We start from the raw sequence: 13,355 nt of genomic DNA on the forward strand, positions 1-13,355 counted from the left end.
GCATCAGCTTGACTGGGCTAAGGGATGCCCAGATATCTGGTAAAACACTGTTTTGGGGTGCCTCTATGAGAGTGTTCCTGGAAGAGATTAGCATTTGAATTGGTAGACTGATTAAAGAAGATTGCCCTTACCATTGTTGGCAGGGATCAGTCAATTCATTGAGGACCTCAAAGAGAAGAACAAAACAAAACATGATGGGAAGGGCAATTTGCTTTCTCTGAGCTGGGACATCCATATTCTCCTGCTTCTAACATCAAGGTTCCTGGTTGGTTCACCTTTGCAGATGTGGGACTTCTTGGACTCCATAACTGCCTGAGCCAATTCCTATAATAAATAAATATGTCTCTCACACACACACACTCATACATATGTCTATTAGTTCTGTTTCTCTGGAGAACCATGATTAACACAGAGGGAGAAAAGACTAGCACAGATGAAGCACATGTTTTCAGTTATGTGGTAGTACCTGCCCACCCTTCCCCCCATTTCATTAGAACTCAGAAGAGAGGGACACAAAATAAAAGTGGTCTTCCTGCCTTCAGTAGTAGCATACATTGAGCATAATTTAATTTATTCTTGATGATCCAGGGTAGTTGTAACAAATGAACACAATTGCTCTATATATAATAAAATGATGACTTTGAGTTTGTAAAGGTATGCGTGGCCTCTCAATAAAAAATAATAAATGCTTATAAAGTTGTCTTTATAAGTGTGTGCCAGGCACTGAGTGGATTGTATTGATTTCCTGGTTCATGTTTAGTGTTCACTGCTCAAGTTTTCACCTCTGTTTGTAAGGTACTACTTGTAATCATAGTCAGTATAAGGTAGTGCTGGCCCCAGCACTTACTGGCTAGGTGATGTTGGCAAAGTTACTTACCTTTTCTGAGGTTCATTTTCTTCATTTGTGCAGGATTATATGTCTATGTAAGTATTTATGTATATAAAAGATGTCCCCAACAGACATTTTCTATCCCCCAGCCTATCCCAAGGACACAAAGACTTGATTTCCACCTATATGGCTCCATGCGGTCCATGAGTGGAACGTAGCCATAAAATGTCACAAACAATAGTATCTTCCTAAAAGAGGTATGAGGATCAAATGAGAGGATTCAGATCAAACATTTAACACAATGACACCTAAATCCTCTAAATGTTGTGCCTTACTGTATTCCTGTTTGTACTTTGTAAGTTTGAAATAATTGAAGTGCCTAGGGGAAGCCAGATAACCAAACATATTAAATTAATAACCTTTAATATTTTAGGGGCTTAAGACTCTAAGTAGGCCAGGAGGGTTTGGGGAGGAAACAATTAAAAGATTTGTAGAGATAAAGACAAAAAAGGTAGAATGTGATACATGCTAAATGGGTGGTACAAAGCAGTATAGGAGTTTACAGGAGAAAGTGGGCAGTTTTGTCTGGTAATTAAGAAAGACTTGATGGAAGAGGTGACTTACTTATATTGGGCTTGAAGATGAAAGGGTTTCAACAAAAATGTTATATAAGCTAACCTCTTTGCCCCTCTGTGCTGTGTGCATTGTACCAAAAGATGACGGCAACTTTCTGATCATTCCTGAATCTTCAAGGACCCTACTTACAAGTAATGGATTAGTGTCTTTGGTGAAAATCTGCTGAGAAGCTGCAGAATCCTACCTCCCAATTTAAATGTGACCATATGCCATCAGTCCTAAAGAAGAGTAGAAAGTTAAATAACTTCCTTGAGATTCAGTTTTTTAAATGCTAACATTTGTTCACCACCACTTTCCTGTAACAGCATCTGAGATGGAAGAGGCTGTGGAGGCCTGCCAGTCCACTAAGGCGTCCTTTCCTGGCTTTTCTGGCCAATCTGAACTCTTAAGTGTTAGGCCCTACTTATATCCAGTGGAACTCAGACTCTTTGTTGCAACTTCCATACAACAGATCACTCTTTTCCTTGAAGGAACAGCTCATCATCATATTCTTCTGCAGGGTCAATAGTCTTAATTTCCTTCACCTTCCGCTTCATATAAGCCAGTTAGGGTTTTTGTAAGGGTAAGTCAATTCTGTTAACACCCCTTGTCTACATGCATATTTCCTCCCTTAAACGAATTCTAATAATTATTCAGTATCTAATAATTATGATTTCCTTTCAATATATGTTTATTTGATTCTACTGCAGAAATACAATAATATGTGCTAAGATCCTATAGAGTTTTAAAATTTTCTTTTCTATATGCTTACCTGTCTGTAGATAAAGGTTCTTAAAGGCATTTGTAGACACTGTAAAAGTTAACCAGAAACTGCCTTTTAAAAAATAAACACTATTGTTTTGTCTAAAGAAAACAAAAAATAATGTACAAACCTACTCCCTACTAAACAGCTCTGTTCCTGTAGTTTGGGAGCAGAAATTTAAGTGTGCAAATTTGTATTTCTATAGTTCCAATAAAATAATAGAATTTCCCAGTTGAAAATGTCTTTTTTTTTTTTTTTTTTTTTGAGACGGAGTCTCGCTCTGTCGCCAGGGCTGGAGTGCAGTGGCCGTATCTCAGTTCACTGCAAGCTCCGCCTCCCGGGTTCCCGCCATTCTCCTGCCTCAGCCTCCGGAGTAGCTGGGACTACAGGCGCCCGCCACCTCGCCCGGCTAGATTTTTTTGTATTCTTTGGTAGAGACGGGGTTTCACCGTGTTAGCCAGGATGGTCTCGATCTCCTGACCTTGTGATCCGCCTGTCTCGGCCTCCCAAAGTGCTGGGATTACAGGCTTGAGCCACTGCGCCCGGCAGAAAATGTCTTAAGCCTCTCCTCTCCTTCCTAGCTCCATTAAAAGAGCCATTGAATAGTACTGGATATTTCTTAGAAAAGGATATATATTTCCAAATATATTTTCTATGCATACGTTAGAAAAAAGATCAAATACATGTGCTTTTAGGCTTTTTCTTTTCCTTTGATACAGAGTCTTGCTCTGTTGCCTAGCTTGGAGTGCAGTGGCACAATATAATGGCTCACTGCAGCCTTGAACTCCTGGGCTCAAGCAATCCTCCTACCTCAGCATCCCAAGTAGCTGGGACTACTGGCACACACCACCATCTGCAGATAATGTTTTATTATTTGTCGAGATGAAGTCTACCCTATGTTGACCAGGCTGGTCTTGAACTCCTGGACTTAAGCAATCCTCCTGCCTCAGATTTGCTTATGGTCTTTGCAGTGAATGGAAAGAGAATAAAGCATCAAAAGTTTTTTAATGAGTATCTTGTAGATCTGGGTCTGCTATTTACAAGAAGTAGGAGAGAGGCAGAATCTCTCCCTGCCTAAAATTCACAGGTCCAGGGTATTAGGGAGAGAGTGGCAGAATCTTCACCAGAGGGTATACAGACAGCCAAACACAACATCTCTGTGTGACGCTATGAGCAAGCAGGCAGGAAGAGCAATATCCCTGTACAGTATACAATGACTGCCATGATACTTGGAAAAGAAAATGGAAAACGATGAATAAAGCTTAGACTTTCAGAGCTATACATGAGCAAACGAGCAAATCTAAACTTGTTCATATGATTGTTCTTGTACCCTCTTTGAGTACAAACAATCCTGTATCACATGATCCTCACTTTATATATTGCAGCATAGATAATTCACAGTTATCAGGAATACAAAACCTTATTCTTTGGATGTGTTATAGATACTAAGAAGAATGTCATATTCTACTGAGCTCATGGTAACTCTAGAAGAGAAGTTAAAGATCCAATTCTTTCACATTAGAGGAAGCTGAGCCCTACAGAGTGAAATGGCCTGCCACATGTTAGTAGCATTAGAATTCACTCCCCAAGATTCATTCCAGTGTTGTTCCTGCTCTTATGTTATCCGATTTATTCTCTCCTGGATATTGTCATGTAACGATAAGGGCAACAGAGAAGTTTAGGGGAAATTACATGATAAGGGCAGCAGAGAAGTTTAGGGGAAATTACATCCTAAACCCAGAATTCAAAGAATCAGATAAACTTCTCACAAACAGCTTTGCTGATCTTTGGCCTTTTGTCTTTTTTTCAGATTCTGAACTTGCCTTGATGTACAACGATTCCTCGGTCTTAGAGAACCATCATTTGGCTGTGGGCTTTAAATTGCTTCAGGAAGAAAACTGTGACATTTTCCAGAATTTGACCAAAAAACAAAGACAATCTTTAAGGAAAATGGTCATTGACATTGTAAGTAGCTGATAAAAGCAAAAAAAAAAAATAAGAGAGAGAACTGTGATGCAAGTTGTTTATAATTTAGACATAAGAACAAGATCAAGATGAGTATTAGGTAAAAGGAACTGCATTTCAAAACATATTATGGCCCTTTATATTATAGAAGCTGCCCGTGATGCTGGCTGTGATGTTCTGTAATAGGTTTTTCACTTCTAGCAGTTTGGACTTGAGAATAATGTCAGCTCACCCTCATCATTTATTTTCTGGGCCCCTCCAGTCCGGTGGCAGGCAGAGAAAGATGACTAACAAAAGCAGATTGTGTGGGCCACAGCTCAAATGGATTTTTTTCCACCTTTTCTCATTAGTAGACAGTGCCATTTAGAACATCCATGACTTTACTCTTTTTTCTATGCATCTTATTCAGTGATTATGAGACATAGGAAAATCTCTAGCTTTCAAAAACCTACTCTGTTAAATTTTGTACATACAAAGGCAAGAATGATCTGTCTTTTAAAAGAAAATTAACCAGAATATTTTGTTTCTGAAGCAGTCTTTAAGCAACCTTGAATCAGTTCATCATAGTCTAGTAACTACTTTCTGGTCCAAGGAATGGAAAAAACTTGAAAACGTGTGATGGTGTCTTATCCATGGAGATGTCATCCCATTTTTGACCATGAAAGTGGTTGTCAGTACCTAGCATTTCTGTATATTACACACATTTATCTGGGCTTTGGGAAAACTTGATAGCAAAGGGGAAAGGACTGTGCCCCCAAGAAGGAGTAAGGAATTTCCACTGTCATTAAAAGGCATAGCATTGTTTTGTTCCTTTTTCATTCTCATATTCTGCATAATATTTTCATGTGTAAATTGTTTTCTCTGAACTATACTCAATAATATACCCTTTGTATTTTAAGGTACTTGCAACAGATATGTCAAAACACATGAATCTACTAGCTGATTTGAAGACTATGGTTGAAACTAAGAAAGTGACAAGCTCTGGAGTTCTTCTTCTTGATAATTATTCCGATAGGATTCAGGTAAAGCCTTAATAGAGTTTGCTCTGTGTGTGTGTATGTGTGTGTGTGTGTGCGCGCACATATGCACATGACTGTGTGCTCAGCTTTGATAAGATGTATTTCTTCTTTCTCCCACCTTATACTTTCAGCAATTATAGGCAGGATTTTTATCCAAATTTTTATTCCTAAGAATTAACCAGGCAAAATTCTACTGGTCTTTTGATTTGCATCTACATTAATTTAAAAAACTAACACTCCACAGAACCAGCCAATTAAGCAGCCCTGAATCTAGTCAACCATGCACACAAACAGTTTTTCTTATGCTACTTAGATGCAGTAGAAGTGGCATAATTTGGAACTATTAATACAAGTGTGAACCATACATAGACACATCATGGTTGAGCTGTTTGGAATAAATCTTACACCATGTGTATTTTTAAGTGTCGCAGTCATCCAATGTGAATTTCTAGATTTTTTTTTTTTTTTTGAAAAGGAACAGGAGTGAATAGAGAATGCATCCATCTATTTTAGGTTCTTCAGAATATGGTGCATTGTGCAGATCTGAGCAACCCAACAAAGCCTCTCCAACTGTACCGCCAGTGGACGGACCGGATAATGGAGGAGTTCTTCCGCCAAGGAGACCGAGAGAGGGAACGTGGCATGGAGATAAGCCCCATGTGTGACAAGCACAATGCTTCCGTGGAAAAATCACAGGTAATGCATGAAGTGTACAGTTTTCAGCGAGAACAGAGCTACCGCTTTAGCATTTGGTTACTTTGTATTACATATGATAGTATTTTACTGGATTTTTAAAATTACTTTGTTTTTGACAAGCTCAATTTCACCTTAGTATTTATGATTCAAAAAACTTTCATTCTTATGACTTACATTCATATAGTCATATAGATATTCTAAGAAGATATTCATTTATTATGACTATATTCATTTAATATATTCACATACATAGAGCATATGGCGTTATTACAGTTATCTGGATTCACCTACAAATTGGTGATTCTAAAATAAGCCCTACCATGTCAACAACTGGAAAATTTTTTATGCTATGAACATGCTCTTTAACCAAGGGTTCTAGAAGCTAATTTTGACCAGCTAGTAACAATACTTTGTATGGTCTGTTGTCGAAAATAGTGATAATTTTACCAAACTAAATTTAATAGTCTTCTGTTCAGTATTTTATTTGTGGGCCATGATCTAGTTAAGCTTTTCCACTGTTTCTTAGTCCCAAGTCCTTTACTCATACTGGATTTTTTCTTAACTAGGTGGGCTTCATAGACTATATTGTTCATCCCCTCTGGGAGACATGGGCAGACCTCGTCCACCCTGACGCCCAGGACATTTTGGACACTTTGGAGGACAATCGTGAATGGTACCAGAGCACAATCCCTCAGAGCCCCTCTCCTGCACCTGATGACCCAGAAGAGGGCCGGCAGGGTCAAACTGAGAAATTCCAGTTTGAACTAACTTTAGAGGAAGATGGTGAGTCAGACACAGAAAAGGACAGTGGCAGTCAAGTGGAAGAAGACACTAGTTGCAGTGACTCCAAGACTCTTTGTACTCAAGACTCGGAGTCTACTGAAATTCCCCTCGATGAACAGGTTGAAGAGGAGGCAGTAGGGGAAGAAGAGGAAAGCCAGCCTGAAGCCTGTGTCATAGATGATCGTTCTCCTGACACGTAACAGTACAAAAACTTTCATGCCTTTTTTTTTTTTAGCAGAAAAATTGTTTCCAAAGTGCATGTCACATGCCACAACCACGGTCACACCTCACTGTCATCTGCCAGGACGTTTATTGAACAAAACTGACCTTGACTACTCAGTCCGGCGCTCAGGAATATCGTAACCAGTTTTTTCACCTCCATGTCATCAGAGCAAGGTGGACATCTTCATGAACAGCGTTTTTAATAAGATTTCAGCTTGGTAGAGCTGACAAGGCAGATAAAATCTACTCCAAATTGTTTTCAAGAGAGTGTGGCTTATCAGGCAGCCCAAAAGTTGATTGGGCTTGGGGTTTCTATTCTTTTTATTTGTTTGCAATATTTTCAGAAGAAAGGCATTGCACAGAGTGAACTTAATGGACGAAGCAACAAATATGTCAAGAACAGGACATAGCACGTATCTGTTACCAGTAGGAGGAGGATGAGCCACAGAAATTGCATAATTTTCTAATTTCAAGTCTTCCTGATACATGACTGAATAGTGTGGTTCAGTGAGCTGCACTGACCTCTACATTTTGTATGATATGTAAAACAGATTTTTTGTAGAGCTTACTTTTATTATTAAATGTATTGAGGTATTATATTTAAAAAACTATGTTCAGAACTTCATCTGCCACTGGTTATTTTTTTCTAAAGAGTAACTTGCAAGTTTTCAGTACAAATCTGTGCTACACTGGATAAAAATCTAATTTACAAATTTTACTTGCACCTTATAGTTCATAGCAATTAACTGATTTTTAGTGATTCATTGTTTTATATACCAATGACTTCCATATTTTAAAACAGAAAAACAACTTTATGTTGCAGGAAACCCTTTTTGTAAGTAAGTCTTTATTATTTACTTTGCATTTTGTTTCACTCTTTCCAGATAAGAGTTGCTCTTCACCAGTGTTTTTCATCAGTGTGCAAAGTGACTAATTGTTCTATAATACTTTAATGTGTGTTATATCAAATGTGTCTTAAGCTTCATGTGAATTCAGTCATCAGTTGGTGTTGTCTGAAGCAAGTGGGAGATATATAAATATCCAGTAGCTAAATTGGTCAGTCTTTTTGAGATGTTTTCCTACTTAGTATCTCCTAATAACGTTTTGCTGTGTCAATAGACATGCATTTCACAAGTGCATATCTTTCTAATAATCTGCACATTTCATGCTCATTTTTATTGTTTTTACAGCCAGTTATAGTAAGAAAAAGGTTTTTCCCCTCGTGCTGCTTTATAATTTAGTGTGTGTTTGAACCTCTGTCCATGTTTGCTAGATGACGTCTTGTCAAATATATCACTACCATTGTCACCAGTGAAAAGAAACAGGTAGTCAAGTTAGGGTTAACATTCATTTCAACTATGAGGTTGTATATCATGACTAGATTTTACTCTTGGTTTGCAGAGAAAAGTTAAACAAACAGCTAACTAGGCAGTTTTTAAGAATATTAACAACATATTAACAAACACCAGTACAACAACTAATCCTCTTTGGTTTTAATGATTTCACTATGGGATTAAGAACTATATCAGGAACATACCTGAGAAATGGTTTTAAGTATAGCAACTACTCTTCCTTAATGGACAACCACATAACATGCAGGAATTGCTTTATCACTTCTCCTCGATCCATAAGTGTATCTTGCAGAGGGGAACTACTTCTTGAAACACATGGAGGGAAAGAAGATGATGCCACTGGCACCAGAGGGTTAGTACTGTGATGCATCCTAAAATATTAGATTGGTAAAAATTCTGCTTAAATAAAAAATTAGAGATCACTCTTGGCTGATATCAGCACCAGGAACTGTATTACAGTTTTAGAGATTAATTCCCAGTGTTTACCTGATTATAGCAGTTGGCATCATGGGGCATTTAATTCTGACTTTATTCCTATGTCAGTCTTTGTAATAAAGTCTTTACCTTCTCTATGAAGACTTTAAAGCCCAAATAATCATTTTTCATGTTGATATTCAAGAATTGAGATAGAGGCCAAAGTGGGTATCTGACAAGTGGAAAATCAAACATTTAAGAAGAATTACAACCCTGAAAAGCATTTATATTTGGAACTTCTCAAGGAGCCTTCCAGGGACTGGAAACTAAGTCATCAGCCAGGGAAATGACTCAAGCTGAAGACAGGCCCCATTTCAGTCCCCTGAGATCTGGCTGATGCTTAGATCCTTTGAAATAAAAATTATGTCTTTATAACTCTGATCTTTTACATAAGGCAGAATAGGAATCAACTAGTTAATTGCAAGATTTCTACTCTCTTTCCTCTGTAAAGATCAGATGGTAATCTTTCAAATGAAGACATATATTTGACCAAGTAGTTTCACAAGAACATTTGGGAACTTGTTTCCTTTTATTTGTCCCTGAGTGAGGTCTAGAAAGAAAGGCAAAGAGTCTAGAATTTATTCTTCTTTCCAAAACATTCTCATTCCTGTCCTCCCTACACTTAGTATTTCCCCCACAGAGTGCCTAGAATTTTAATAATGAATAAAAGAAAAAGCAGCAATATGTCACTTAACAAATCCAGATCTGAAAGGGTAAAGGGTTTATAACTGCACTAATAAAGACAGGCTCTTTTTTTTTTTTTTCCAGTTTGTTGGTTTTTAATGGTACCATGTTGTAAAGATACCCACTAACAGACAATCAAATTGCAGAAAAGGCTCAATATCCAAGAGACAGGGACTAATGCACTGTACAATCTGCTTACCCTTGCCCTTCTCTCTTGCCAAAGTGTGCTTCAGAAATACACACTGCTTTAAAAAAGAATATCCTTTTACAAGTGGCTTTACATTTCCTAAAATGCCATAAGAAAATGCAATATCTGGGTACTGTATGGGGAAAAATATGTCCCAAGTTTGTGTAAAACCAGTGCATTTCAGCTTGCAAGTTACTGAACACAATAATGCTGTTTTAATTTTGTCTTCTTTTATATCAGTTAAAATTCACAGTAATGTAGATAGAACAAATTATAGACAAGGAAAGAAAAAACTTGAATGAAATGGATTTTACAGAAAGCTTTATGATAATTTTTGAATGCATTATTTATTTTTTGTGCCATGCATTTTTTTCTCACCAAATGACCTTACCCGTAATACAGTCTTGTTTGTCTGTTTACAACCATGTATTTATTGCAATGTACATACTGTAATGTTAATTGTAAATTATCAGTTCTTATTAAAACATCATCCCATGATGGGATGGTGTTGATATATTTGGAAGCTCTTGGTGAGAGAATGAATGGTGTGTATACATACTCTGTACATTTTCTTTTATCCTGTAATATAGTCTTGTCACCTTAGAGCTTGTTTATGGAAGATTCAAGAAAACTATAAAATACTTAAAGATATATAAATTTTAAAAACCATAGCTGCAGGTCTTTGGTCCCAGGGCTGTGCCTTAACTTTAATCAATATTTTCTTCTGTTTTGCTGCATTTGAAAGGTAACGGTGGAGCTAGGGCTGGGCATTTTACATCCAGGCTTTTAATTGATTAGAATTCTGCCAATAGGTAGATTTTACAAAACCAAAGACAACCTCTGAAAGATTCTGAGACCCTTTTGAGACATAAACTCTTAAGTACTTCTTGCCAGGGAGCAGCACTGCATGTGTGATGATTGTTTGCCATCTGTTGATCAGGAACTACTTCAGCTACTTGTATTTGATTATTTCCTTTTTTTTTAAACTCGGAAACACAACTGGGGAAATACATTCTTTCCCAGTGATTATAAACAATCTTTTTTTTTAAAGTCTTTTTAGCTTCTAGAGCTCATAGGAAAATGAACTTGATTTGAAATTGGAGCCAGAGTTTACTCATGTTGGTTATCTATTCATCAGCTTCCTGTCATGTTAAGAGAATATATTAAAGAGAAAATATCATTTTTTAATCCTAAAATTTTTCTTCCACTAAGATAAACCAAATGTCCTTACATACATGTAAACCCATCTATTTAAACACAAAGTTGTATCTGATGTCAGTTTACATAGCAGAAAGCATTCACCATCCTCTAAGATTTGTTTCTGCAAAACTTTCATTGCTTTAGAATTTTAAAATTTAACCTTGTACAATGGCCAGCCCCTAAAGCAGGAAACATTTATAATGGATAATATGGAAATATCCTCCCACTACTTGCCCAGCCCTTGAATCACATGGCTTTTCAGTGAAAGGAAAGATTCTTTTTCTGGGAAAAATGAGCCTCCTATTTTATTTTATTTTATTTTTTGACACAAACTGTAGATTTTAGCAGCCCTGGCCCAAAGGAATTTGATTACTTTTGTTTTAAACAGTACAAAGGGGACACTATAATTACAAAAACATCCTTAACTGATTTGAGTTGTTTTTATTTCTTTGGATATGTTTTCAGAGTGGTAAATTGTGTGTGAGAATTACAAGTGATTCTTTTAGTGGTTTCTTAGCCTCTCTTACAGCCCACGGGGATAGTACTGTACATCAATACCTTCATATGAAATTTTTATATGCAATGAAAATAAAAGCATGGGTTGATTCTGCCTATTTATGACTCAATATTTTACAAATAAAAGATTATTCATTTTATAGTTCAATCAGCACGTTTCTTAGGATACTGAACGTGGTTAAAATGAAAGGAGAATAGTGACATCAGTACTGATATTCATAACCAAATGAAGCCAACTTGAGTTATTTTGCTACATTAAAATTACCAAAATTACTTAGATGGCCTATAAAATTAAGCACGGTATTTTCTAAGTAAGCTTTGTAATGGGCCTTCCATGCTTAATTGAATATTCTGGGATACTGAAAATTATTCAGACACTTGACAATTATTTGTCGGTTACCTACTCTGCAAACTACAAAGTTTTCAGGACTCAACAATAAGTTAATGAGACACCGTATTTGCTTTCATGGAGCTTACAGTCTGGAGGGGACAAAGGCATTAAACAATTCAATACTCATATAATTATATACATGATCAGTAAAATGAAGGAGCTCAGTGGGGTGAATAAGCAGGAACCTGAACTTGATCTATTCCGGAAGGCCAGGGAAGGCTTCCTTGAGGCCTTGAGAAAGTGCTTTGCATCTGAGTTCTGAAGGATTTTAAAAGGTAACTACAGGAAAAGTTGATAGGAAGAGGAAGGGGATCCAGACAGGAAACATTTGCAAAGATCTTGAGGCATAAATAAGCCTGAGACATCCGGAGAAACTGAGGAAAAGTGAGAGAGTAGGTAGGGCCTGGAGCCGCACAGCCATTGCTAACCATCCTGTGTGAGAGCTCCCCCATTCTGTAGCTTTATTCTCATAACCCTGCTCCATTTTCTTTATAACACTTCTCACAGATTTATATACGCAGCTGTTTTTTGTTGTCTGTCTCTCCCACCAGACCACAGCTCCGTGAGAGCAAGGTCTTTGCTTACCAATGTATCACTAGCAATTAAAACTATGCCTGGTTCACAGTAGGTTCTTAATATGTGTTGAATATAGCCACCAAATTGATACTGGATATAATTCAATCTGATAAGATATTTTGAGATATTAAAGAGTTTTTAACTTGATACCATAAGAACTTTGTTTGTTTTTTGTTTTTGAGCTTACTAAGATCCTGGATAAAGGGTTTAGAGTTTCCTATCTCTTTGCTAACTAAAAACTCTGTTTGCTTATTCCTCACAAATTCTACTTTTCTCTAAATGACAAAACAATCCATTTGTCATGATAATGAGAGCAAAGAAATCAGCACAAATTTAATCCCCTGATAATCTCCAAACCGTGCCAGCAGAATAAGGGTAATTAAACAGAGTATCTATGCTTAACCTCTCCACCATTTCTCCTGCCACAACAGTCCTGATAGCCCAAAGCTGCCAAATGTGTGCCTTCCTGGGAATAACTGTTTTAAAATCAAGCTCCCTTCCTCAAAGTCATGAATGACCCCAAAGTGAGACTATGGAACTAAGGAAGCAACTCCCTTCTTTTCCTGACTTGCCACATTTGCTGATTTAGGCTAATTTGGGTGGTGTTGGGCCTGAACTCACATTAAAATCACTGACCTGGAAACCTTTCCTCAGGACATGGCTTTGGACCCACAACAGCAACATTCCACCAAAAAACAAACCAAAACCGAAAACGTTCCCTGTTGCTAGAGAGTACCACCAACCCTCCAAGGCGAGGACAACCTTGTGTCAGTGGAATCATACCTGGGTTTTCTCACCCTTCTGATTTGGGTACTGCATCCCACTCAGCTACTCTGACAGCTCCAAATACTCAAGATCACACTCAGTGCTATGGGTATAAATACTGAATTTGTGCACCCAGGAAATACTACTTCCTTTATTTCCTTTAAAACAATCTGGACTCAGGGCTCCAGCCAGTCACACACTATTGGGAATTTCCATCTGTCATTAGTGGCACAGCTCCTCTCTCTCCCAACGTAAAAATTATCTAATTTCCAACATAATCTGAGTATCAGACCTCTGTGTGGCTCCAACAGAGGTTCC

General features: G+C 37.4%; 1 protein-coding gene across 8 annotated transcripts in view; it reads left to right on the plus strand.

The window, feature by feature from the left end:
• Positions 1–12,427, plus strand: part of PDE4D (phosphodiesterase 4D, cAMP-specific) — a 1,579,839-nt gene extending 1,567,412 nt beyond the window's left edge. For 6 of the 8 annotated variants that reach the window (XM_011942894.1, XM_011942897.1, XM_011942900.1 and 3 more), the window contains 4 exons: positions 4,018–4,172; positions 5,072–5,194; positions 5,705–5,887; positions 6,454–12,427. In XM_011942894.1, the coding sequence (XP_011798284.1) occupies positions 4,018–4,172; positions 5,072–5,194; positions 5,705–5,887; positions 6,454–6,870 (878 nt within the window). In that variant the 3' untranslated portion in view covers positions 6,871–12,427. The remainder of the gene's footprint in view (positions 1–4,017; positions 4,173–5,071; positions 5,195–5,704; positions 5,888–6,453) is intronic. The other 2 variants (XM_011942896.1, XM_011942901.1) reach the window with 1 other exon arrangement.
• The last annotated feature ends 928 nt before the right edge of the window (positions 12,428–13,355 follow it).

The sequence above is a fragment of the Colobus angolensis genome, unplaced genomic scaffold (assembly GCF_000951035.1).
Source record: "Colobus angolensis palliatus isolate OR3802 unplaced genomic scaffold, Cang.pa_1.0 Scaffold212, whole genome shotgun sequence".
In the NCBI taxonomy this organism is placed as follows: Eukaryota; Metazoa; Chordata; class Mammalia; order Primates; family Cercopithecidae; genus Colobus; species Colobus angolensis.